At 39.1% G+C, this 26,706-nt stretch overlaps 2 protein-coding genes across 8 annotated transcripts in view; both read left to right on the forward strand.

Annotated features, from left to right (window-relative positions):
• LOC149947882 (rhotekin-2-like) overlaps positions 1-15,139 on the forward strand; it is a 39,784-nt gene extending 24,645 nt beyond the window's left edge. For 4 of the 7 annotated variants that reach the window (XM_090171977.1, XM_090171980.1, XM_090171978.1 and 1 more), the window contains 7 exons: positions 11,565-11,764; positions 11,909-11,955; positions 12,028-12,202; positions 12,279-12,458; positions 13,114-13,444; positions 13,914-14,076; positions 14,151-15,139. In XM_090171977.1, the coding sequence (XP_090028103.1) occupies positions 11,565-11,764; positions 11,909-11,955; positions 12,028-12,202; positions 12,279-12,458; positions 13,114-13,444; positions 13,914-14,076; positions 14,151-14,458 (1,404 nt within the window). In that variant the 3' untranslated portion in view covers positions 14,459-15,139. Of the gene's footprint in view, positions 1-4,899; positions 5,209-11,199; positions 11,306-11,564; positions 11,765-11,908; positions 11,956-12,027; positions 12,203-12,278; positions 12,459-13,113; positions 13,445-13,913; positions 14,077-14,150 lie in introns of those variants that run through there. The other 3 variants (XM_090171976.1, XM_090171982.1, XM_090171983.1) reach the window with 3 other exon arrangements.
• A 1,070-nt stretch (positions 15,140-16,209) lies between these two features.
• On the forward strand, positions 16,210-26,657 carry LOC149947883 (uncharacterized). Its single transcript, XM_090171984.1, has 12 exons — positions 16,210-16,773; positions 19,953-20,084; positions 20,160-20,302; positions 20,362-20,790; positions 21,075-21,150; positions 21,214-21,393; positions 21,463-21,633; positions 22,192-22,958; positions 23,608-23,749; positions 23,824-23,934; positions 24,001-24,311; positions 25,521-26,657. The coding sequence occupies exons 1-12, from the start codon at positions 16,624-16,626 to the stop codon at positions 25,741-25,743; spliced, it is 2,835 nt and encodes a 944-aa protein (XP_090028110.1). The 5' UTR covers positions 16,210-16,623; the 3' UTR covers positions 25,744-26,657.
• The last annotated feature ends 49 nt before the right edge of the window (positions 26,658-26,706 follow it).

The following is a 26,706-nucleotide window of genomic DNA, read 5'->3' on the forward strand; positions in this document are numbered from 1 at the left end:
TTTTTTTCAGCTAAATTCTTCTTGGAATTAGACATTCTAACATAACTCGAATAAGGGTAACGTGAATTCGTTATTCCCAAGTATTAATAGACTATCCGCGGGTGAGTGTGGCACGAAGGGCTTGCCACCACCCTCCTACGCGTTATAACCCGGCCATCAGTGCCGTATTTCCGCCTAAGCCATGGCCTAGGGGCCCATCCTCGGAAGGGGCCCTCCAGTGACCGTAATTACTGTATTCGAAGGCATAAATCTATAATATCAATCTTAATTTATATTGGAGAAATTCCTAGGTAGAAGATTTTGTTTTAAAATTACCAAAATTTCTGCCTGGCAGTCTACGGACGCAGCCTTAAATCGCAATGTTGCATAATTATCGCGTATTTAGTCAACGATTTTTAAGAGCTTTTATTTAGTAATATAACCGATAAGCTCAGACTTCTACTCTGAATCAGGGAAATTCAGGCACAGCCTAGTTCCAGGGATAAGAGTAAATGCAGAGTGTGAAAAGGGGGCCCAGACTCCTTATCTGCCTATGGGCCCAGGATCTCTAAGTCCGGCCCTGCCGGCCATCTGAATTCATGGCATTAAAGGTCGCTCGGTGATTTGGACGTAAAAATCGTCTCAATATAATAATTATCCTCTAATTATAACTATTATTGGTACACGCGAATAAAACGGGATCGCCTTCGATGTTGATGACACTTTAATTGTTTTAATGTTACTTTTCTTACCGACCATTTCTTCGATACTGACTTGGACCTACCACCAGGATTGGCTGATTTAAATCAACCGAGTTTTTAAAACAAAATCAAAGATTTAAATCAATATTTCAATGGCGGAATAATAAATGACAAAAAAATGTTCTTAAAAAATTAAATGCATAGAAAATATGAGCCAACTATTAAATAGAAATGAATACAGCTAATTTAATTAAATTTTAATTAACTTATAAAAGTAAAATATCCGTTAATTATACAGGAAAAAAGCCATTAATTGTATAGAAATAAATAAATTAAATAATCAGATTTAAATTAAGGTGGTGTGGCTGAGTGGTTGGCACTTTAGCCTCGCAGCAAGAGGAGCCGGGTTCGATCCCAGCTAGTGGCACTGGGTGAAAATCCGGAACCACTCCTTCTGCGTAGAGTTTGTAAGTTCTCTCCCCACGAATTTCAGAATTTTCCCCTTCCGACCGCAGCAGGCGCTATAGCGTCTAGCTAATGAAAACTGTACACAAGAAAATCCACGACTTTTGATGGGTTGCGTTCTCCTTGTGTGGGGTGCTGTGTTAGTTGCTTCTAGCTACCACTGGACTGACATTGTGAGCCGTGGCACAGGGGGCACATGCCCCAAAACGAAACGTATGGTCGTACGTACAAATATTTTATTTTATTACTTTTTTTCAATGTTGCCCCCCCCCCCCCCCAAACCAAATCCTGGCACTGATTGTGAGTAGTATATTATCGTCCTTGGTCATATCTCGACAATAGGGGGCTTAATGTTGAACTTAACATCAATTGCAAAATGAGTCTAAAAATCAGTTGGTGGTAATTTTTGCTAATTGTCATACTATTGTTATTACGTTACTATATATAATATAATTGTATGTAATAATAATATACAGTGTGTTTCAAAAGGTTATGCAAAAATTTTAAGGAGTTGTAGGGGGTGAGTTGAGAAGTATGCCTGTTTTTTTCCTACGATGAGTGAAAAGAGCGCCAGAGAGCTTCAAAGTGTGGCCTACTAGCCCCTGGAAGTAGGCTGCAACAAGCGAAAAACCAAACAGCAGGGACTTTAAATACTGTTTATGTTTACCTTTTTACGCTGGTTACCTCAATTTGTTTACAAGTCCTTTTTTAACTATCACACGAACCCAAACCTTAACGTTCGCGTTTCCCTGCTGCTTGGTTTTGCGCTTGTTGCAGCCTACTTCCAGGGGCTAGTAGGCCACACTTTGAAGCTCTCTGGCGCTCTTTTAACTCATCGTAGGAAAATGGGACAAAAACAGGCATACTTTTCAACTAACCCCCTACAACTCCTTCAAATTTTTGCATGACCTTTTGAAACAACCTGTATAATATTATTTAATAATCCACTTCGTCTGTTACTGCTAATAAGGTAATTAATTTCTTACGAAACTACGTCCTTTTAGAACAAATTTTTTTTTGATTTTCCTTGGCAAATCGTCACGCGTGAAGCATTTCGAGCACGCGTTTTGAAGTTAATCCGCGAATGAATGTCATTGGAGTGTGTATTTCGGATAAATCCGTAGAATTTTCATACTTGGCAATAAAGCGCGCGCGCAGCAGAAGGCTTTTGATGTTCCCTGGTTGCGTTTCGCTTCTCTTAACGAGGAGCAACCAGTCCGGTTCTCACAAAGAAGAACCATTATTTACGCTTTTTCTCTGGCCGCGCTCTCCCGTCAGAATACAAAGGAACCTCCTCTCCCTCTTTTCTTACGGGCCGATTCGAGATTCGGTCTTTTTGATTTCGCAAAACGCGCAGCCGCCGAATGTCAAATATCCGAGTCTTTAACTTCAAAGCCTTAAATGGATTACGTTTTTCAACATTTTTTAAATAATTTTCGAAGTGATATCAAAACGGCTAGGTTCTCGGATTAACCTAAAATACCCAATATCTAATAAATAAAATTATCCACGACAGTACCATCTGGAGAATTACGCCTTCTGATTCCTAGATTTTTGACGGAAAAACGTGAATAAATTTGCGTATGCTTTGAATGAATTGGTTTTGACCGAAACCGCCAGTGAAAGCTTTTAATTTTAGGCCACACGAACTTCGACATCTTTCGTAAAAGTTTAATCGACGAGTGGTTTTGAATTAATTCTTTTAAATTAATATTTATAAATCTTCGAAAACCACGGCTTGTTAACGTTTATTTTTCAGCACACGACTTATTAAAGCTGCTGCGAATATCGCCAAATATTAAGGACAGTATGTCAATATTATAAAATATATTAATTTTTTTGCAATTTTTTATTTCCGGGATCATATTACCATTATACACGTAAATATTTGTGTCTTAAGACTTTTACCGTTGAAGAAAAATCGCAAAACAAGCTCAAGGTAAATGAGCCGGCAGCATTTTACGTTCGTTGATTATGGAACGGAGCGAATGAATTAATTCGCCTTATCTTAATTGCTCGAGGGCTGCGTTAATAATTTCTATATAATATACTATTATATTCGATATTTTGTTTCCCCGGCACGACCACCTTCGACGCCTTTCTAGAAGGTATACCCGACCGTTTGACGTCACGAGACCTCGAGTTGTCATAACTGCTCGTGTCTTCTTAAATAAAATCTGCCTCGGCACCCCCCCTCCCCCAGAAGACTATATTTTCGTTATTACGTTATCTTCCAAAATATTTCCTTCCACCGAATCGTCGCGAATTAGGTTCGTTCCTAAGGAGAAATCCCTCTCATTAGGCCGACCGGAGATCCCCGCCTTCGATAGCGCTGTCGAGTTTAACCGCGTTCGTCGTCTTCCCAGAAAACTATTTACTCCGAACGCGCGCGTGTGGGACGGACGTCCGGCGCATGCGCCCTTTGAAACAAGTTCGGCGAGATCTCGTTGATACGTTGCACTTTGATTGAAAGTTTAAAGACTGATTTTCAGTGATTTCGTGTCAGAATTGTTGAATTGAGTAAATAAAATACTGGTTGTTTAATCGTGATTCACTTGTTTTAATTTACAATTTCATTTATTATTGACATAATATTATCAGTATTTCAGGGCTACCAACAGGTCCCTAGAATACCTAAAAGTCCCCATTTTTCTTTAGAGGTTCCTGAACTACCCTATTTCCAATAAATCCGAGGAGAAACAACGATTTAAAATATTTGTGTTTCTGTTCCAAGCCCAGTTGGGATAATTTGGTTCAAATAAACATTTCATTTTCTTGGAAACTATTCCCTACCGTTGCAAATTTGATTCGTATTTTCATCGTCCCTATTTCGATGGGAGCTCTGGTGTTAGAGCTGTTATAGTTTAAGTGATTACGTCACGGTGAAAACACTGCCTACAACATCAAGGAAATAACACCAATTTTGCCCAAAATTTAATTATTTGTCTGTCAATTTTGTTTGCTATGGAACCCTAAATTATCCACCTAATTCTGGCGGAACTCCAACAACATTTTTTTTTACTTATCTTAAAAGACTCGACACAAACCAAGATGGCTGCGCAGCGAATTCTCGGAACCCCTGTGACCCTTCCGCGGAACCCCTTTTAGGAACCGCTGATCTAAATATTCAAATAGTAGCCCTTTATAGTGATCGAATTTGGAAGTCGGTACTTCGACACGAAAACAAAGCGCGTTGTAGTAGTTTTCTGACCGCCTCGGAAGCGCGTAATCCGAAGTCGAAGACTGAAATCTGGCTGGGACAGAAATACACACGCACACTTTCTCTTGGTCTCCTCCTTCAGCGGCTTGTCTCGCGGAGTGAGTGTAATTTCCACGCTATAAGGTTCTCGAACGCGAGGGTCGTCTCGAATTTATCCCCGCGTGCTCGCTCTCTCGCTCGTGGACTAAGCTACTAGTGCAGATCTTTCCTTGGTCGAGGAAACTTCGCTTTCGAAAAAGCTGCCAGCGTTTCGGGCCTTTCATTGAAAATTCGCGGCAAGGTTGCTTTTTTCTTCGCGCTTCTTCGCCGTGCGTGTTTTTTTTTTATATTTTTAATCTCGATTTTCCATCAGAGTGGCAAGGTGCGCGTCGAGGAACTTTCTCCTCCGCAACTCTCGCGTTTTAAATCCCAGCTTTCTCGGATTCTTCGAAGATGACAATTTTAGTCTGTTTGGATCGAAGCCAACCCAGCAGTGTTTACGGGGTTATTCGCTTCGATGTGTTTCCCTAATTCGCCGTTTACGCTTTTGATTTTCGTTGGATTATAAGAATAATAATGAATTACTCCTGTTTCGGGCCCTTGTTGACGAGCGGGTCGAGGAACAGTTGTCCCCCGGAGCGGACGTCGGCGGCCGTGACCCCGGTGACCCGGAATAGCCCTCGCGCGCCCTCTTCCATCGTGAATTCCAAGAGTTCGGACACTCTGTTCGCTCAGCGAATGGACGCCAATGAGACGTACATCAGACGCTGCCGACTCGGATCTTTCGGAAATTCCGTCGCGAAATTGGAAATTATTCAAGACTTGGATCTTTATTTTATCAGGCAAATCGCGCACAGTTTAAAGGTATGGACCATTTTATTCGTCGAAGCTATTAATATTAGACTGATTGTACATTTTAAACCCACTCAATTTTCCCGAAATTACTTATCCCGCCTTTTATCGAAACGACCCTTGAATTTATTTCGTTTAAATTTTTTTTTCGAAATGTTAAACTGAAGAGGGTCTACTTTAAATGCTTCAATCTTTACGCGGACAAAAATACAGATTTTAATTTAAGCACTACTAAATCGTTCAAAGACGTTCAAATAATATCACCGAGTTGATCTACAACCTTATTAAACGTAAAATATTACGAACCAACTATGAAATGGATCGTAAGAAAAATTATGAAATTTTCTGTAAAAATAGGCCCTAACAGCTGGAGATATTTTTTAGGTAAGAAATGAAGAAAAAAATAACCAGTTTTCGGGTTGTTTGTTATATAAAAAGCGAAATTGCTGGTTCACCCACGAGTTGGACGTGGGTTTCCATTTGGCGAATGATTAAAAGAGTTGTACACAGTGCGGGAGCCGCCGCCACAGGCTTATCTCATTAAACGAGACTCCGTCTTTCGCGGTTTCCGAAAGGGTGGAGCTGTCCTTTCCAAATTATCCGTTTATTTCTTCGGATGGGAGAAAATGTCACATTTCCTAAAGGTTGTCTGTTCCTAAGCCATCCTTGGAATAGATCTTCAAGGCTGTCACTCCTTTCATATCGGCGCTTAATTCCCATTACAAATCTTTTATTACTACTCTTTTAATTGCCCTTATTCGTTCGCGTTCCTGTCGACGAGTAACTTGAAAAAAAAAAATACATACTGTTCGAAAAATGACTACGGGTTATACTTTGAAAATTATTATCTTTAAAAATAATATTTTCAAAGAGCAGTTTAATTGTTCTCTACTAAACCCCAAAAGTAATGCTTTGTTTCGAATGCTAGACCACGTACCCCCAAAACGACGGTGTCATTTTACTCTACTTTACAGTTTATCGCTTGACCTTCTCGATCTTTCAAACCCGAAATGTGCTCGTACCAACTGCAGCGCGATAATAGTCACCTTTCACCCAAAAGAGTCTCGCTTTCCATCCCAGAATTCAGATGGTTTCGCGGCCTTTAACACCGAAAATATATCTTCTTTGTTCCAATTTATATCTTTGTTCGAATAGGTCGATTCCGAAAGTCAGTGTGTAAAAATTTGGTTCCTCTGTCATAACGTCGCGTCAGAAGGTCGTGGGAACGAAATTTTCCATCTTCCGAATCGTGTTCGATTTGCGTTCGTTTCTACTGATCCAAATAAAAATTCCATATGACCAAATTTATTTTTCAATGAATATTGATAACAATTTATTTAAAAAAGTAATTTTAGTATACGTACACTAAAATTAAGTAAGACTAGTTAGTGTAGGGAGCTGTTGGCTTGCAAGGCTAGCCACCACCCTCCTACGCATTGTAACCCGGCCGGCCTAGGGTGGTGCCTTGTGTATTAGCCTAGCTGATTATTATTATCAGTTCTGCTCGAACAAATGATACCACATCAATCCAACTACTTTGGAACATTAAACTAAGTGACGTCACCTTACATAACTGAACGGCGAAGATAATAGGTTGTTGTAGTAATTTTCCCAAGACAACTGTGACCGATTAAGTTGTCTAGCATTTATAATTATAATTCTAAACTTCGCCCACTCGCGTTCTTATTGGCTCGAAATGCGGAGACCTGTAATTTGTGCAATATGATATTGGATGCTAAAAATTTACACTGACACGCTTGTACGCGAATGTAATAAGCGCTATAACCGGATGTTAAGGAGAAGTTTTTTTTTCTTCGCCGAAATTAATTATACTGTACGGTTGAGAGATATTCAGCACCGGTTTGTAATGAAAATAACTGCGCCACCCCGTTGCTCGTTAATGGGCACGCATTTACGGTGTGCTTAACCTTTTTTAGAGTAGTCGTTTGGTTTTAAGTGGCCATGCAGTTGATCATTTCTTCTTCTTTGGATTTTCATTAATGTTCGGCAAAGATTAAAAAGATTAATTTGAAATGTGTTCGAATTGGTTTCGTAACGACTCAACGTGTATCCACTTATGTCAATGCTCCCGAGACTACGTTGGTGTATCATTTAATATATAATTACTGAAACTAAAATACATGCGATAATTAGACGCTTCAATAAAACCCAATCAGCGATACGCTAGGAAGTATTAATACATAAAGCATGGATGCGCAGGCTACTCATTATATGGTCCTTGTTAAAGGCCAAAAACGACGCGAAAAACTTAAGTTAGGCCTAACGAAGAATTTTTGCGTCGTGGAAAAAAATTGTTCTTAAGCCTAACCGAGCTTTTTTTTCGTGTATGCTCTCCATTTGCATTTTATAAATTTAAATTAAGGAAGTTGCGTTTATAAATTAAATGCCCAACCTAGTTGGACTTGGTTTGACTCGACTGTGGTTTGCAGTTGACTTCTTTGGCTAACCAAATGAATCTGGTAACCGACCAACCGAAAATATTTCATTCAGCGATACTCTTTTATCCACGTAAGGCTAAAGTAAATAGGCTATTTTATTGAAGCGTCTATATGAACTTGGCAACATGATGTAGATAATGCGTCATACCAGCATGGCGGCCATAGCCAAAGTTACGGCATGACGTCAGGCTGCCAAGTCCCTATTGAAAAAGCAGTTTGATTAAAGAGTTCTAATTCGAAGAGTTTAGTTCGCTTAATGTCGCCACCTCCCCAAAGCACAGTGTACCAAATAATATTAATCACTATTTTCGCGATGGTACTTGAAACTTCGGTGGTCCTAGAAATTGGATACATTTATAAATGTTTCCGTCATAAGAGTGATGTCAGAATCGGTCTTTATCAATGTTTATTGCTTATTATTTGCTTTTCGCAGTCGTATCTAGCGAGCTATATAATTTCGCGCTTCGCGAATCAAGCTGAAGTCGGTTTGTCGTTGGCTGCAGAAATCATTTCTTTGTTCGAATTCGTCTGAAGAAAACTCCGTCAGAGGGAACTACGTACCATTAAACCCACTTTTTTGGCGCACACGTGCTAAGTTTTTTCGGACTCGAAGAGGCGTTGTAAGAAATGCAGATAACAGGACATGGCCTCTCCGGTCGGAGAAAAAAAGTACCCTCTTAAAGAGTCTTAATTCCGACACTCGCAACCAGAATATTCCAGGGGTGACATTCTAGCTTCTGTAGGGCTTAGGTTAAAAAGGGACTCCTTTTAACATCGGTTTAGTTAATTCTACCAACATATTTTTGGTCCCTATTAATTCCCTTTTACGAGACAATAAACTTAATCCAATGCTGAAAACTATTCAAATATTTAGCGTTTCTTAAGCTACAAAAATTGAGAAATTTCATTTTATTTTTTTATCAAGAATGTTAGTTATTTATACTTAGGACGATTTTCAGCGTTTCTGTCAATGCACTAACGGTCGGCCACTAATAATTCAATCCAGTCTACTTGGTATCTCACAGTGGCGTAGTCAAGATTTTTGTTCGGGGGGGGGGGGCACCAGTGGGAAAAAAAGTAGAATACGACCATACGTTTTGGGGGGCCTTCGTTTTCCACCCTCCCCTGTTTACCTTAAACTTAGTGTTCAGACGCTATTATCTTTCACGAATGAAATCTTGAAACAGCTGGTTAAAATATAGTCTTGAGTAGTTGAAGAAGATGGTCGACGTCGGATGGCGTCGTAGAAAGATTTCCGCGCTTGGTAGCACTTGCCGGAAACCACGTGGTCGCCATGTTACAGGATGTGTGGACACGGAAAATGTTGCTCTTGTCACCCCCCGCCATCCCCCGCGCGTGCCGGCACGACGAAACCACGCGCAAACACGATTTTAGATGAAAAGCTCACTGAATATGTATTTCCCTGAACGGCTCGTACGGGTTTCCCCATTTAGAACATTTGGAAAGCGTCTTCCCGGAATAGTTATTTGTTTCAATGAGGATTTTCAGTCGTATTAGGAGAAAAGCGTGGTGCGCTTAATGAAATAGAAATTTCCGGGTTCCGCGTGTTAACGAAACCACTTAATTTTGTCCTCACACGGAATTTTAATGAATGTTAATGTAGATGATAATTTAATGATTAAATCTCGTAACTACTATAATGATTTTTTTATGAATTCCTTTTTAGTATTTATGATAGTTTTTGAGTACGCGGTTTCCGTTAATTAGGCCTATTCCAATTAAATTTAACTCCGCTCGCGTCTTTTGGTCATTTCGGCATCTTGCAAATCGTAGGAAATTTTTAGTCCAACATAACCTTTAATTTATTTGGCATCCTTCTTGGAATAAAGTGTTTCTCCTTATAAAATTATGTAAGGGAAACGCGAGCTATTATTCACATCGAGGGAAGTTAGCGGCAGCTGTACGACGGAAGCCATGTCGAGCGATTGTTTTTAAAGGGAAATTTCGCACACGCGCGGTTTTCCGTAATAAGATTGAAAAAATATAAGCATTTTTGGTTTTTCTATAAATTAACTTGACCTTCTTGTTTAAATTTTTGTTTTACGTCACTGTTTCTTACTTGTACAAGGCTACGAGCGCGTGGAGTCACGAGAAATTTCGGATTTCCTAGCCCGCGTACTTAAATTGTACTAATAAAGCTCTGTTGCTACGTAAAATTAACATATTTAATTTTGGTTCATTTTATTTTATACAAACATCTATTACAAAGTATCGCGAAAGGTTTAAGAATTTGAATTGAAAATTGTACATTCTGTCGTGGGCGTAGTTCACTTTGCGAGCTAATTATCAAAGCTAAGCAATCGCGTTAAACTGGAAAAGAAAGTAGATATTTTGAAATTTGTCACTAGCTTGAATTAAAATGTACCTACGCTCGAATACATTTCCATCATTACCAGTTCATTTTGTCAGCGTCTAAAAAAAGGTCTCGCGTAAACGCGTCTCCAGTGGCGTCAACCGCCTGTTATCCGCTATCCTTCGCGAAGGATGCGTAGGCGTCACGACAGTCTCTTAATATTCGGAAGACGCGAGAGGGTGCGATTTCGAAGAGCCAACAGGGGCAGGATGGTGACGCGGCCTACACGGTTTGGCTCGATGATGGGGGCTCCCGTAGACGCGATCATTATTCTATTATTTGTTTCTCTTCTGGAAGGCAGCGAGCTCCACCCCTATTAGCTTGGGTCGCTGACCCCCCGAAACATTTTGGCCCTGACCCAGGGATTCCCTATTTTGTAACCGCGTTTCTAAGACGCCATGAAGCTGTTCACTTCGTTGTCTAGGAAGTTGTTACTATCCCCGCGAGTTCAATATTTCATACTTCATCGTCGGTTTGGTGTGGGATTTCACTAAGACTGTTTTTACCATTGTCAGCTTGTATTTTTATACTGTTGCTATTTGCGAGTTTAAACGAATCTCCTAGACGCGTAAACGGGAACTTGTCGGGCCTCCGAAGTACGGTGGAAGGCTTGACGTTCCCGTTCACGGACACGTGTCGCTTAACTTCTCCGTTTAGACTCTCTTAGCGTCGATGTTTGAAGGTGATTATTTCTGGCTGCGCCACCCCCGCCGTGCGCTTTCTTCTAACGCGGAAGCGTTTTAAGCGCGGTTTACATTTTGAACCTTCTTTTGACTCGGCTGACCTTATTTTCGTACTGCTTGTACTTAATGAATAACGCGTATCCTCTTCGCCGTTTCTTATCGATGGTGTTGAAAGAGACGTTTCGCAGTCGCCCGTTCAAGCGTGCTGCCTTTTGACAAACATATTTACCAACTGGCGGCTTCAGCTTGTCGCGAGCAAAATACGATTAATCGAACACCGCGTGCGCGTGTTACGAAACTTACGATCCGTTATAGTTCGATATTTTCAAACGAGTTGGTCACGGTGGGATTACGAGTATATTTTACGTGAAGTTGTGCTTTTATCACGCGCGAAATTCCATCGTCATCGGAAATAATTACCGCGTGATATTCTCGGTTTGAACCCGCGCCGTTGCGTTTTAATACGTGTCTCTATCACGCTCTGTAGTTTTCAAAAGTTGACCGAATAAGAAATACCTTAAAAATTTGGGGTTCAAGAATTTTGAAACGGTCGTTTAAAAGATATGAAGTCACCGACATTTTGTCTCGTATACGTAATGATTGCTAACGTTCTTTCCCACGTTTCCAATTATCTCGAGGGGTCGGACATTTACCTGTTTTGTGTACGGGATTTTGGTTTTTTTATTGTGGATTTGTCATACAAAGTCTATGGGAGCAAAATTCTTGGATTTTGGATTTGTGGTTTTTTTTTCCAAATTTTGTACGGGATTTGGCCAAATTTCCGATCCCTCGAATTATCTAGACCACTTCGGAAAACGTGTCTTTTAAAGTGTGTGGTATTTATTTTCGCAGGAATATGATCTGGAGCAGAAGATTGACTTGGAAATCAAGATGCGGGAAGGCACGACGAAGTTATTGGCGGCTTGCAAGCACCCCAGTCAAAGTTTGGAAGCGGCGAAGTCTTTAATTACCTCCAACGAGAGGATGTCCGCTTACATGGCCGAATTACAACGCAGGAAAGTTCAGGAAAGGAAAAGTAGTCTGAATAATAGGTACTCACCGCCAAAAACTCCTAACATTTTGCAGCTTTTTCCGTATAATTATCTCGCGCAAACATTTTTTTTTGCTAATAATTATTCGGTAATTGGCATCACCAGGAAGTTGTCGTTTGATTTTAATTTATCGTTTTATTTTAGTACTCAAGTAAAAGTCGAACCCAGTAAAGCGAAAGTCGCAGTCTCAGGTATAATTTATATTTATAATTTGATTTTGATTGACGTACATGAATTAAACGGTGGTTTAAAATCGTCGACAGACATTCGTATGCCACTCATATGGAAGGACACGGATCACTTCAAGAACAAGGGCGATTACAGGAGATTCAGCGTTTTTTGCCTTCTCAAAATAGGAACGGAGATCTACGATACTTTGATGGTTGAAAATGTCGATCGAAGCCTGACGGATATCACGTTCGAAGATGTGGTCTTATTGTACGAGAAATGTTTTATTCTACGCGCGAAACGCGTCGTTTTATAGTTGGCTGATTTTTTCCCGTTCCCTATACAGCCAACAGATACCGGCGGAATTCGAATTTCGCCTCGAAGTCTACAGTCACGTTCTGCAGAATGATCTCAGCATCGCCAGCACTCCGCGGAAAATTAAGAAGAAGATATCCAGCTCCGTCAGCCGGACCATTGGCCGCAAATTGGCAGCTACTTTGAAGGACGAACTCAGTTCCATAGATATGTACGTACGCTGAAGCATGGATTAAATAACCTTACAGGGATAGTTCTCTCGGTACAATATTTGCTCCAGACGTACCCTGGTGGCCAGAATTGTCAAAGACCGGAAGTCTCCATTTTACCGATACACGGGGGAAAATTGCAAAGGGGGTGCAATCGCGATTGATGAAATTATTATTTTTGTAGGCCAAGGCCTATCTATTAAAAACTTATTTACAGTTTGAAAGCCTATAAACAATTTACCGAAAAATTAGGTGATATACATTAATGGCTAAAAAACAATATAAAAAAGGTCGCTTACAGTACTTATTATTTCCCACATTTAACCAGGAAGCTCCAGAGCCACTGAGGTACTGACCACGATTGAATATTTCAATTTCAAATGTAATAAAACAAACCGTTGGAAAAATATTTAATTCGCCAAAAGCCAACGCGAGATGGCGACGTGTCAAGAAATCTTATGCCGTATTTGTATCGGTAAAGGGGGTAAAATTGAGGGGACGGCAAAAATATCTGGCAGCCTCGTTTGAAACAAACATCTTCAACTCGTAGTATAGTAAAATGAATTAGAGAGAACTATCCCTGTAAGGTTATTTAATCCATGGCTGAAGGGTACCTTCGAGCCGATCTTTTTAATGACGGGTGATCCGCTCTTACAGAGGGCCTAAGTTTGATTTGGTGGCCCACGCCACTTTGAGGTTGTCGGATGCCGGAGACGATATCAAAACGCACGATCTCGTTCTGGAGAATTTGGAGAACCCCCACAATCAATTGCCCCTCTTCGGTCACTTCTGTTGCCGTTTGGCGGCGCAGCCCGATTGCGTTACCAGCGATCGCTACGCCGGGTACCTCAGCCTGGTTCAACAAGTGGGCGAAATCAGCGGATGCCGCCGTATGTGGTGTACTCTGCGGAATTGCCAACTCTCCTTTTGGACCAAAGCCGACGATTCTCACACTCTGCCCCCCGTTTTAACTATCGCTTTATCGAAGGTTTGTATATTCGTGGAATCTTTGCTTTACGACATCGGTCGATCGATAAGAAACCAATGGGCACTTCAATAAACTGATTTAGTATTATAGGGTTGAGCCTATTGGAACCACTTTAACCTGGCATTAGCCTCAACCATTTACCTTTTAGCAATTACTGGGCCCCTAGGTGGCGGAGTGGTTAGTACTTTCACCTCGCAGCGAGAGGAGTCGGGTTCGGTCCCAGCTTTTGGCACTGGGTGAAAAAACTCGGAACTGAATTTTCGAGTTCACTCCCCACCGGATAAAAGGGTTTTCAACGGAGTTCTTCGTTTTCCCCTTCCATAAAAGTTTTTTGAGGTTATCGGTAATAGTAAGTGTAGGGAGCTGTGGCATGAAGGGTCCCCAGCCAAACATGATTGGCAACTAATTCTGTAATTCATAAAATGCTTCAGTCGATAATGAACGTATCAATTTATTACAATATTTGCAGACTACTCAAATCCAAACCGAAGTTCCGATGCCAAATTATAGGCTATGTTTTCAACTGGCGACAACTTCCTCGGACAGAAAGCAAGAGCATTACCTTCGCGCCGATTGCGACGTCGATTACTATCATTGGATCGCTCACATCAGGCAACATCTCGAGGACTTCGGTACGTGGCAGTCGCGTCTTTGCGTCGTAGCCTTTGACGAGTCTAAATACCATTACGATCATGGATTTTTTCAGAACGCTGGGGCCAAGCCGCTTTAGAATTGATGGAGATTCCATCGCCTTCCCCCCTTCGAGCACACAGCTTCTTGTACCAGCGACAAGGCTCGTCTCTTTACGACGCCACACCCGTTCGTGGCATTCCAGAATCTCCATCTCAGTCGAGCATTTTGCAAGAAAATAATCGCCTTTCGCCTCCGCCGTCTCTCAGGTCGAGAAGTTCCAGCACATCTTCCGCCGCCAGTTCGGTCAGCAGCTCGACACGACAGCATTTCTCCTTTTTCCGTTTCCGAAAATCCGCTACCAAAGATTCGGTTTTCTACTGAAAAAGATCTTTCTTAAAAAACAAATCTCAAATTTACGTAAAAAACAAACAAACAAACCTTTATACAAAATTTACAAAAGCTTACCTACGTCGTGGTAAAACTAAATTGTACTTAACTTTTTCCTAAATGGTAATTGTTTTTACCATTATTTAGATACCTTAAACTAAGTACTTTTCGGAACGTTACGTCAGTCGTTAAGTCTACTTTGTTACCCGCTCGTGAAACTTCTTCGATTGTTAAGAGTAATGAACATTTTAAGCCAGTTAAGTTTTTAACCGAAGTTAAATTTAAAGAAAAATATTTAAAGTCTCCCTCATTTTATGATTGTTCTAATGTTCTTATTATTAAATGTACGTAAAATCGCGTATGCAAAATTGAAAACGCTTACGCGAACCTCTCATTTAACCCATAATTTAATAATTCTTTTCGAAAGAATCTCATTGTTTCATTTTTTGAGGGTTTGTAACGCGATACACGAACCTTCTTAACAGTATTTGATTTTCCGTTATGTACTGTACCATTTATTTTAAAAAAAGCGAAATTTTATTTTAAATTTGTACAGAATTACGTTTTTAAGAACTTTTCGAATTGCTCAGAACAAAATTTTCGCTTTTTTTACAGGAATACCATTGTGTTTTATTCCTATTACATTATTTTGAAAATATATCAAGTTTAAAACAATTAATTGACGTTATTTCAAAAATTTAAGCCGAATCATTACTTATAATATTTCTTGCATTTTAACTACAAGGTTTTTCAGAATCGGAAGAAAGTTGATCAAGATGACATGTCAATGGTAATTATAACAATAATTTTCATATCTAACTAAATATCAAATTAGACATTTAAAGCGTCATTATTTGACTTTTACATTCAGAATAGACGTACGTCACAAAATGTTTGGTACAAACGCAACGAGCAAATTATGAAATTTGTGTTTGCAGAGATGACTCTCGTTATCCTATTTTCTTCTTACTGTTTTTAAATTTTATATTTGCCTTAATAAAAGTTGTAAACATTTCTTAGAAAATAATCGTAAAATAGAATATACAAGTGAAGGTTTTTTTTCACTACATTTAAAAGCGATATTTACGAGCAATTATTTAATAATAATAATAATAATCAGCTAGGCTAATACCCAAGGCACCACCCAAGGCCTAAGTCATCGAGCGACTTTTGAAGCCTTTAATTCAGGTGGCCGGGTTATAATGCGTAGGAGGGTGGTGACAAGCCCTGCATGCCACGCGTTCGAGCCAACAGCTCCCTACACTAACTATTACCGTTAACCTCAACAAGTTTTTATGGAAGGGGAAACCGAAGATCTCGCGGGAAAACCCCTTAAACCAGTGGGGAGAGAACTTGCAAACTCTACGCAGAAGGAGTGGTTCCGAGTTTTAACCCAGTGCCACATGGTTAGTTTCTCGTGAGTGTAAACATCTATGCGATTTGGCGGGAAAATGGAGCCTCTCGGAAACTGCCTCGAGCCTACGAACGTACATGTTTCATTTTTATAGTGCAAATGGAAACTTATCTCATACTCATATGAGATATTATATACTTATCGTAATAATGATAATTCATTACCAACATTTCCTCTTTTATTATGAAATACTTAAACGTTAAAATATATCAAATTTTAGCGAAAGATGGCGCCAATGTTCTAGAAGCTGCCGAAACGTGTTGCGTGCCATCTACCCCGAGAAAAGAATCTCGAGTCGTCCTGGAAAAAATGTTCATTCTAGATATCGAAGTCGTTAGCAAGGTACGCGGTTAGGCGCGTCTTTTGTCAAAGAATTCAACGCTGCTTTATTGTTCCCGGCGAACAATAAGCGGTTTTAGCAATATACCCTCTGCTGGATTCGGCACCACTTTATTCTGTGCTCGAGGCGTTCTAATGGTTACACAACTTTCCCACGCTTTTCTACGGACGTCTCTGCGCGAAAACAAACTTCGGGAATAATGCTCGGAAGGAAGATAAACGAGCCTTTTAAGAAAACATTGCCAACCCAAGTGGTGCTGCTTAGCTTCGGAACGTGCTATTAATTGTTTTTACGGTGACCGTTGTCAGCGAGATGCGGTGTTTCTTCCAAGTACAGAGTGTGCAATTTACGCAATTACAACGTCGAATTTATTAAATCAAATATTAAATAATAATCATCAGAGACATGGCCACTCGGTGGAATCAAAGTGAAACTGGTCAGTTTCCGGAGCCCAGTGGTGGTCGGAAGGACAAAATGCCCGGCAGTAGACACTGCGGAACACTTCCCCCCGAAGTACATTACCAAGTGTCCAAAAAAATTGCTCAACTGACCAAGGTAATTAAGTTTCATAATTAATACTATTGTCATCTTAGATAATTAAAATTATACTATTTCTTCTAACTCTTAAAGCATTCAAATTATGCTATATCTTCCAACGCTTAAAGATAATTAAAAATGTATTTATTCTAAGTTTCTAACCTTTAAAGTTAATTTAAATTATACTATTTCTTCAAACTCTTAAAAGGTCATTCAAATTATACTATCTTCTAACTCTTAAATATAATTCAAATTATACTATCTTCTAACTCTTAAAGATAATTCAAATTATACTAAACTGAAAATAAGGATATAAATGATTTGATTTAATCCATCAAATTTCGAATTAAATAAGAATTATACGAATAACCACTTTTGAAAGTGCAATTTATCGAGCGATATTTGGGTAATTTGAATGGCTTGGAACCTCATAGTAATTTTGTGGGCAAATCTTTTATGGTTTCTCAACACAAGCAAGCGATAAAATAAAACGACCTATGGCTTTAACAAATAATTAGAACGATAGCCTATCTTTGAAAAAGTATTTTTGGCTACGCATCTACACGCCTCATCTGTTATCAAAACTTCTTGTTTGCTGGCATTATATCCAGGGAGGTTGTGATAAACTTCCTAGTTGCCAATAAAAACAAGGGGCTTTTTTGTCATTTTAATTTACGGAATTGGAATTATAATCCCTCCGTTTTTTGTACGTTTCGATAAACAGGGAAGTGTGGCAAGGGTCACATAATGGAAATTAAAATTACGCAACTATTATCACTATTTTATTCAAATGATCGAGGCGTTCTGAAAAGATGTCTTTATAGGTATAATGACCCGACGGCGGTATTTCTGGTAGAATGTCATTTATCCCACGTAGGCGACATTAACAACGCCGAAAAGGGGTAAATGAAAAAGAACTACCCCGCGGAGAATTTACGAAAATAGTTCTGCGTGCGCGGATGAAAAAACTCAAATTTAACTCTCAAACCAGGCTAAACTGGGGTGCTCGGATGCTGGGCTCAAGTTCGCCGCGTGAAAAAGGCCCATTACGCCTATGGCTATAAAAATAATCATAGTCGTAGCGTATATACGATGGAATGTAGTCGAGCTTCTTTGCGGGTTTGGGGCAAAGCCGTTCCTTCCGATTCAAATTTTAAGGAAACTATCAACTTTTGACTTGTAGGCTTCCAAACGTTTTAATTTCTTTTGTTAGTTTTATATTTATAGAAATGCTACGAATTTTTTATCTGAAATTATTTTTAAACGTACACGTTTATTTACTAAAATCTCACGCACGAATTTGAATTTAAAGTCTCCTTCGAGATGCCCCATGTGTTGCCAAGTACACGCAAGACCAGTTCGGCCAGTTTTCTTTCAAGGTCACGCGTTACGAAATATAGGGGGGGGTCTTTTAACACTGTCGAATTACAGGCATTAATATATATATATATACATAGCGCTGCTAAAAGAAATATATTTAGCATGGTATCTCTGATTTTTAATTGCGATTTAGTTTAATTTACAAAAACTCGAACCGGACGAAACGTGTTCTGAGTCTTGTGTATGAAAATGTAATTAGCATCCGGTACCGGTAATGTTCTCCCATCTGATAATTATCCGGGAAGTTAGATTTTTTTGTTCACTATAATATAGCTCATCATCTTTCGCTAATGATCCGTTTGATTTATGTAAATTATGTCGCGCATGGGGTAGGCTAGCCACTATACAGTTATATTTTTTATATAGAATATAATTGGGATCTTTTATTAAAACGAAATAATTTTATTATTTTAAGACGAATTAGATAATTGTTTATGCCTTTTTTCATTCGAAATAGTTCTTCAGCTGTCGTTTAAAAATAGTCGCCGGAAATCCTTCGTGTTATTTTGCTTTTAGTTTAAAAAACTTGAAATACAGTTTACACAGAACTTGGCGCATTTTGAAAAGTGAGCAAAAAAAAAGAGACTAAAGCTCTCCTCAAAAATGTTCCAAAAATTTGATGATTTCGCGTGTCTAGAGATATGTAGTCGTTACATAAGTATCCTGTTTCAATAAAGTTTTATTTCTCTCTTTGAAAGTTATTCTTTTAAATGTTTTAAACGGCGGATTTAATAAAACATTAAGATTTTTTTAACATAATACAATTTTACCTGAGACCCTATATTGAACCATTATAAAACACGTAATAAACAGGAAACACATAGAATACGGAGACTCAGTTGTTTAAATTGTTAGAGTGATGGATTTCATACTTTATAGAAAAAATATAACTTTGAAAAGAATTGAATTTTATTGATTCATTTAAGATAAATTGTCAGAATTTTGACTTCAAGGTGGATAAACTTGACATTCTGGTTTCTCACTGCAACTGCCAGTTGTTTAATAGTATTAGATAAAATGCCTATGATGAAATAGCTGAAATAGAATACTGGCACTATTATATCTGTCAATTTCATTCTATTTGTTTTTGACGAGTTCTTCCACAATGAATTCGAATAAGAATCCCAATTAAAATCAATTACTATATTTTTATTTGTCCTCTTTGGTTTAAATCAAATCGTTTGATTTTTTTGGAGAATGAAACTTATGTTAGGATCTCGTATACTATTTCGTACATGATGAAACGTATGTATAGAGGGGGAAAAGGAATCCAGGCCTCGAAGCGTCTGCCTTAGAAATACTTTGTAAGACCCAAATCTATTCTCAAGTGAATTCTAAATATAGACTTAGGAACCACACAATGCCGTTCGGTTGAGTTTTGGTCTGAACAAGTAGAACACTGTAAAAATGTCCCTTCTATCGAATCTTGAAAGATAAAGGTGTCCAAATTGCATATCATCACGCTTATGTATCTATTTTTGTATCTGGCACTTTTTAGAAACCAAAAGCTTAGCCAAAAATGCGCCGATGTATATGTTTAATGTTGACAATTTATTTAAAACTTGCGTAAGAAAAAGGTCGACTATAATTGGAAATGCTTCGTACAAGTATCGAATTAACCCAATTACAGTATTAAACCGCTATATGTAATATACTTTATAGGACCGTATACTCAATGGTACGCCATGTTTGCCTCTAAAATGACAGAAACGATTTTATATGAATTAAGTTGTAATGTTGATTCTTCATTGGAACTTCAATTTGTCAAAATCTAATTTCGGCGTGTAATTGTAGAATGAATCATTTTCTCATTGTAGGTGATATTTACTTTGAATGCTCGGTTGGATGAGCAAGAATCCATGATGGAAGCTTTGAAAGACGCTTACGAGGAGCGCTTGCAACATCTTTTGAGCGACACCAAACAAAGAATAGCTCAATACAAAGCTAAGGTTGGAATAATTTTGTTCACGGCTTTTGGTTTTAAAATGAAAGTGGTAATTAATTTTAACCGTTGTTACGCGAAGGCAAATGCGACCACCGACTTACAACACAAAATCACGGAATTGGAGTCCACGATCACGTTGGAACGAGCCGCTAAAGAAGAATTGGTCCAAGCTTTAAAAATGATGCGAGAGAAAAGACTCCATGAACAATGTTGTAAATCTTGGTAAGACCTTAAACCGACTTTATAATATTGCTTTCAAATTGACAATTCTTTTTTTTCAGTGGGAGTAACTTAACGAACGGTATGTACACTAAATCCATCTCGAAAGAATTCGAGCCTACTTCCGTGAGCGCGAAAACACCATTGAGGAACAAAGAAGAAGAAATGGAAATAATCGAAAGAATATTGAGGAAGAAGTCCAGCGTTGGTAAAAGTGACATTCAATCGAAAACGAACACTAGAGTGAAACAAATGGTCGATATTCCGGAAAAGGACGGTTCCAAAGACACTCTCAATCAACTCAACAACAGTTCGCCACCTGAAACACCTGCTCAAGAGAATGGTAAACTTGGAGAAAATCGTTTCGAACCGAGATGTAGCGTGGACGCCAAAATCATCAATGAGAGCGATGATGCGGATAACGTTCATTGGGTTCGTAAGGAAAGAGAGTATATGCATAAGATCAGCGAAAATCAAAAGGAAATGCAAAGGTAACAAAGCTTACGTTGGGCTCGGGCATGGATTAAGACCTTTAATGGCTCTAAGCACTTCAGATTCAATATAGACAGTATGATGCGCAACTGCAATAGTTTTTGTGGAACGTGATTCAGCTACAATATATGCAGTTTTGCACAATATGGCCCATGGAAAATCAGGCAAATTTGTCTCGCAACCCTTCCCTTAATGCGTGCTTATTTTGCTTAATGGTTAATCCAGCCCTAATATGGTTAAATAAAGTTAGGTTACACATTTTCCTTTTATATTTCATTTTCAGCATGCAGAATCAAATAAAGAATCTAACCAAAAGCTTATCGTCCACCGAGTCTGATTTAAGGAAATTACAAATTAAGGTATTGCGAAGAAATATAATTTATATTTATCTATTCCCGTGCTTAAGAAAATTTAAACTACAGACCAATACATCGAAAAACGCGAATTCAACCCAAACCGAGTGCCAAATAACTGAAAGTGAAACGCAAACGCAACCCGAAGAGTCTCCGGATCTTACAAATAAAGCCAAAAAAGTGGAAGCCGAATTAAAAAACACTCTTGACGAACTGCAGTCCATAAGCGCGGCACTAAACGAAACCAAGGTGTATATCGTATTCAAAATCTCCGCGTGCGTTTCAAATTGTGTTATATAAGTTTTTCATTTTATGCAGACGCAAATTCAAAACACGCACGTGGAACTTCGTAGATTAAGCGCCGATGGACCGCAAGAAATGCGTCAATTCGTATCCACCGCCCAGAGTGCCACCGTCGCGGATGAAAGCTCAACTAATGAGAGAACGAAATTTGAACTCAAGGACAAGGTTTCCGAACTTCTCGAACAAGTTAGTACTCTTGATTTCAAGAACAAAAAATACTTTTCCCCACCTATCATGTCTTCAAATCGAAAACAAATAATTTTTAACAATTATGTAAATTCAAAAGTATGTAAGTATCCATCTAGGATGTAAAAAAACGGCGGAAGCACACACCGCATCACGGCTCAAAATTTACGAGTGACGATGTAAAATGTTTATTTATCGATTTAACAACTATATTTTCATTGAATAACAATTTTAGGAAGTCACTATAATCTAGGAGCAACAAACACAAGGAGAACGCAGCTAGCCTTTAATCACGCTAACGCAGTGTTGTGTACAAATTTCATTGGACGAGCCTTTACGCTGAAGGTTTTACGGAAAGGGGGAAGACAATTTCTGAATTTTCCGCTTTCGGCGGCAGCAGGCGCTAAAGCGTCTAACCAATGAAAAATGTACACATGAAAATGTACGACTTCTGACGAGTTGCGTTCTCCTTGTGTGGGGTGCTGTGTTTGTTGCTTCTAGCTATAATGTGGTTTTTCTATTATCTTCTAAATTCTAGTAAATTGTATTTATTTTAAGGTGACAATATTAATGACGAATGGCGGCAATATGAGCGACGCCGAAAAGGAGAACGCCGAGTTGCAGAAGAGGATGACGGAGAAGGAGGAGGCGTTCCGTAAACAGTTGGCGGCCAAAGACCACCAGATCGCCGTCATGCTCAAAGAGAGAGATGGGGAAATCAAACGCGTGGAGTCCGAATTAATGAGGCAGCACAATCTAGCCATCGAAGTAGCCCTCATCAACCACCGAAGGGAGTTGGAGAACGTCATCCGAACGCGCGACGAGAAATGGGCTTCGCAAAAAGACGCCATTCAAAGAGAACACGACTCTCAGTTAAGTAAAGTTCAGGAAGAGGTCAACGAAATGAGTCGGCGACTGCAAAGTCAAACCGAAATCCAAACCGCCGAATTGGCCCGTTTGAACCACGATTTGAACGAAACTTTGAACGTCCTGCGGCAGAAAGAAGACGATATGGTGCTGCAAGAAAGCAGGTGGCGGAAAGACGCGCGTGAAAGTAAAGAAAGCTTCCAAGAGCAGTTGCGCCAAGCCCAAAAGCAAAGTGACCAGTTTTTGAAGCAGCTCGATCAGAAACGAGACGAAGTGTTGCATGTGAGAAGGGAAGCTACCCAGCAAATACGTAATTTGGAGAATTACTGGGTAGAAAAAGTCAATCAGGAATTGAATCGTTTGAAAAGAGCCTTCAACGAGGAGAAGAAGAAAATGCTGGAGCACTTCAACAAATCACAGCGTTTACTTCGGGATAAAATATTAGTTCTTCAGGCACAGTACGTACAACCCCGCCTTGCCGTGAATTTTCACATTGTACCCGCAAGAGTGTATTTATTTATACTTAAAGAATGGCTATGTTGAAACGATACGTAGGCACCATCGTCTAGTTTTCGCCGTCACGAGAGGGCCAGAAGAAAAACGTTTGAATCGTGTCGGAATACTTAAGTGTTAGGGTACTAATGAGATCCCTTGGTGATTTGATTGAATTGTAAGGAGATAACATACCAGCAGACTGTGAGATCAAAGATAATATAAACATCGTACCCTAGATTCGAAATAATTGTGGCCAACTTTGATGACGCTCTGTTCGCACAACAACTCGTCATCAAAGTTGGCCGGGATAGGACTATGGCAGCGAATGATGGCCTCCGATTTTTCGGAGGTCACGTGCGGGAAGTGGGTAAACGCTACGATACAAAACTGTCAATCGGAAAGCTCTCAGAATTCGAATCTAGGGTATGCAGTTTTATATTATCTTTGGTGAGACGCTACAATTCGTTTCAACATGATCATTCTCCCTAAGTAACATTCTTCGTACCCGCAAGAAATACCACATCTCCTTCGATGTTGATTCGTGCTACGAAAAAATTCACGAAGTTCTGCAGAACTAATTAAATATAACTGTAATGAAATGAAATTATTTAGAAATCCGAACGCCGAAGATCGAAACAATTTGGACAAAGATGACGAGGACGAGTTCGTGAATCCTCCTTCGCCGATCACCCGGAAAGACATACACCGAATAAGAAGGGATTCGGTCGTTTCCCAAATTGAATTCCCAACTCACGTAAGTGCCTTTAGCAACGGATTATGTTGCTCATAAAGGCCAGATAAAATACGATAATTGTATTTCTATTTTAGGAAAACGACTTAATAGATTTTACAGAGGCGATGGAAAAATCGGATGAACGAATATGCGCGAGTCAACCTAACGTCGCCCAACTACCTCCGCAGCCTAGGATCTTGAATAAGGTGCCTTTTACCAAGACTTAAAATAATAGAAAGAATGGAAAACTAATACGAATTTAATTTCGTCAGAAAGGGAAAGGGTCCGGCGAACACCGCTTCATCAAAAGAGCGGAGAGCGTCTTTTTGCCCAAATTGCAATTCCTCTCGTTTTGGAAGAGCGCTTCTAGTTTAGACAAAGCCGAATGTCAAAGACATCGGGACACCTGCAGCAGCAGTCCCTCGTTTCCTAAAGACGACAACCCCGCCGAACCATCGCCACCGTGCCATCCGCAAATGACTCCCGAGCTTGATCCGAGAAAGAAACAGAAAATGAGTCCCACGTTTTTTAAAAACCGGAGTGGTTCGGAAGGCTTCGATGGATTTTCTTTTCAAGAATCCAGGTATTTCATTTATTGCAATCTTGAAATTGAATTCGTGCCCTCAGCTACAGCGGGCAGTATAATTAAAGATTTCAGTCCTCCTACATTCGATCTTGGAATTTATTACTGAACAAAATGGTCGGCCACTTACAGTCGCTCTATAATCTGTACTTGAAACCGTGTCTTATTGCGTACTATAATACCAGTGTAGATTTTGAGATTCAAGGATGGAAATATAGATTGAAAAATTCTGAAAGACTTGATGAGGTGTTATATCCTTCTTTCGTTCTATTCTTAGATTATCGTCGAAAACTTGTTATACAAATGGGCTTAAGGGTTTTTGTGATTAGTAATATAATTATTTTGGTGTGAAAGTGAAAACGTAGAGTTGCACGACGCGTTTTTTTCGATGATATCGTAACGCTCAATTAAATCTTGAAATTAAATTGCGGTGTTATAAAACATTCCATGTTTTTTTATAAGATTAAAGTTCTAGGAGTTTTCCCAGTTTTCTTATATTTAATGAGACCCCGTTAGACCAATTAATGATGTCTTGCGCTGTGCATGGCCCTTAACCGAAAAAAACTTGAGCCCTCTCCTAACAATCTGGGTATAGGCGTGGCATAAAAAAACTACTCATGTTCTTTCACATCTTACTGCCTTTATGATAATTAGGTTTTTAGACACTTAGAGAATTTGGGGTATTTGAAAATTGTAGAGCTATGGAAACTATATCGACGGCGCGGAAATTATCTAGCTAGAATGAATTGGATGATAAAATACGCGAATAAGTAGATTAGTCCATAATTAAAAGGGATAAAATAGCTTACAAATAACTCGTACCAATAGGTCTTCGCGCAAACAAAAAGACGCGAATCTAGGATCAAATAGATCTTCCGAGTAAAAAACTACATAAAAACTAAATAAAATAGCCAGAAATTCCAACGGTAAACCGGTTTCGTTCTATTTGGAACTCATCAGTACCGTGCGGGAAATCTAGCTGGCGACTGTTGTATCGAAAAGAGCCTAAACATTAAAAATATCAAAACAACCCACGCGATAAGTTTACTTTGCTTTGTGTTTTAAAATGACAAATCGTCTGCTTAATAGGCAAAATTGAGTCTTTTTTTTATGAACTTGTCGTCCTTCGTGGTTATATGTAAACTGAAAAGGCTAATTTGATTTTTGTTTATAGTAGTTTTAATATAAGTTTTTTTAATTTCGTTTCAGATCAAGTAGCTGTTTCAATCTATCCTGTAAAGTTGGAAATCCTCTCTTTGGTTCAGAGGGGTTTTCCTTGTTGAACAAGAGCAAACGAAACTCTGTGGGGTCTAACCACTACCTCGGTGTAGTTCCAGAGGCCCATTTAGATGACGTGGAAGAATGTACAAAGGCAGATGAGGGTACTAATAAGAAGGACTCCAAAGAACCTCTCTTAGAAAGTGAATTATGAAACCAGCGCAAAATTTGTTTTGTTATCGTTTGTGTAAAAATTTTATTACTCTTTAAGTATACAATCTTATTTATTTTTGCCATATTTGTTTGATAACGAATTATTCAAAGTATTGCGTTTCCGATGTATAATTTTAAATGTATTTATCCATTTTTAGAGCTTTTTCGGTCACTTTATTTTGAAAACAAAACACTGCCATTCTACTTCATCGGAAATTCATAACGCTGCTTGGAATGAATATCCGGTACACGTGTGGCGGAACATTCTGGGCGGAGCTTATACGGGTGTTTTACGAACGAGGCGCGATCACGAATAACTCGATAGCTTTTGCGTCCAGTTTGAAATTGAGAACGATAGCTTTACGCCTTGGTCAACTTAAATATCTTACGTACATCGTTTTTGCCCATTTTAAACCATCTAAATACTTGAATTAATATGGAACTAGGTATATTTTTAAAAAACTTTTTATATTCTCCATAAACTTCGATGACCTCCTTTAACCCCTACAGTTGTAGTCCGTCGCCAATCAAAGCTTAAAGGGCCACACTGAAGTTTGAATATTACTAATTTCCCGCGTGAACTCTGGAAATAGGACTGGAAAAATCCCAGAATATTATTGGCCAGATCTGATTTCACGTGGTACAGAAGAGGAGGAGCTAATGGATTTTCACCCGAATTTTTTTCAATCGCCAGTGTGGCCCTTTAAAAACATTTCAAGCCATTTAACCACCACCGAGTTCGTTCCAGGGATGTGATAAGATGAGCTGCTAAGCATTCCAAAGTAGCGTTATGTATTCCAGACTTCATATTTTGTAAATAAGATGTGTTTTAAATGTCCGTGTGATTAACAGTGTCTTAGTTTTTTTTACCAGGTTCTAAATTAAGCGCTAATAAAATTAAATTAAGAAATTTCACTTACGTTCTGAATGTTTTCAACTATTTTTATCAGAAAAGACGACATCG

Source organism: Leiobunum rupestre, chromosome 4 (assembly GCF_980474605.1).
Source record: "Leiobunum rupestre chromosome 4, qqLeiRupe1.1.hap1, whole genome shotgun sequence".
Lineage (NCBI taxonomy): Eukaryota > Metazoa > Arthropoda > Arachnida > Opiliones > Sclerosomatidae > Leiobunum > Leiobunum rupestre.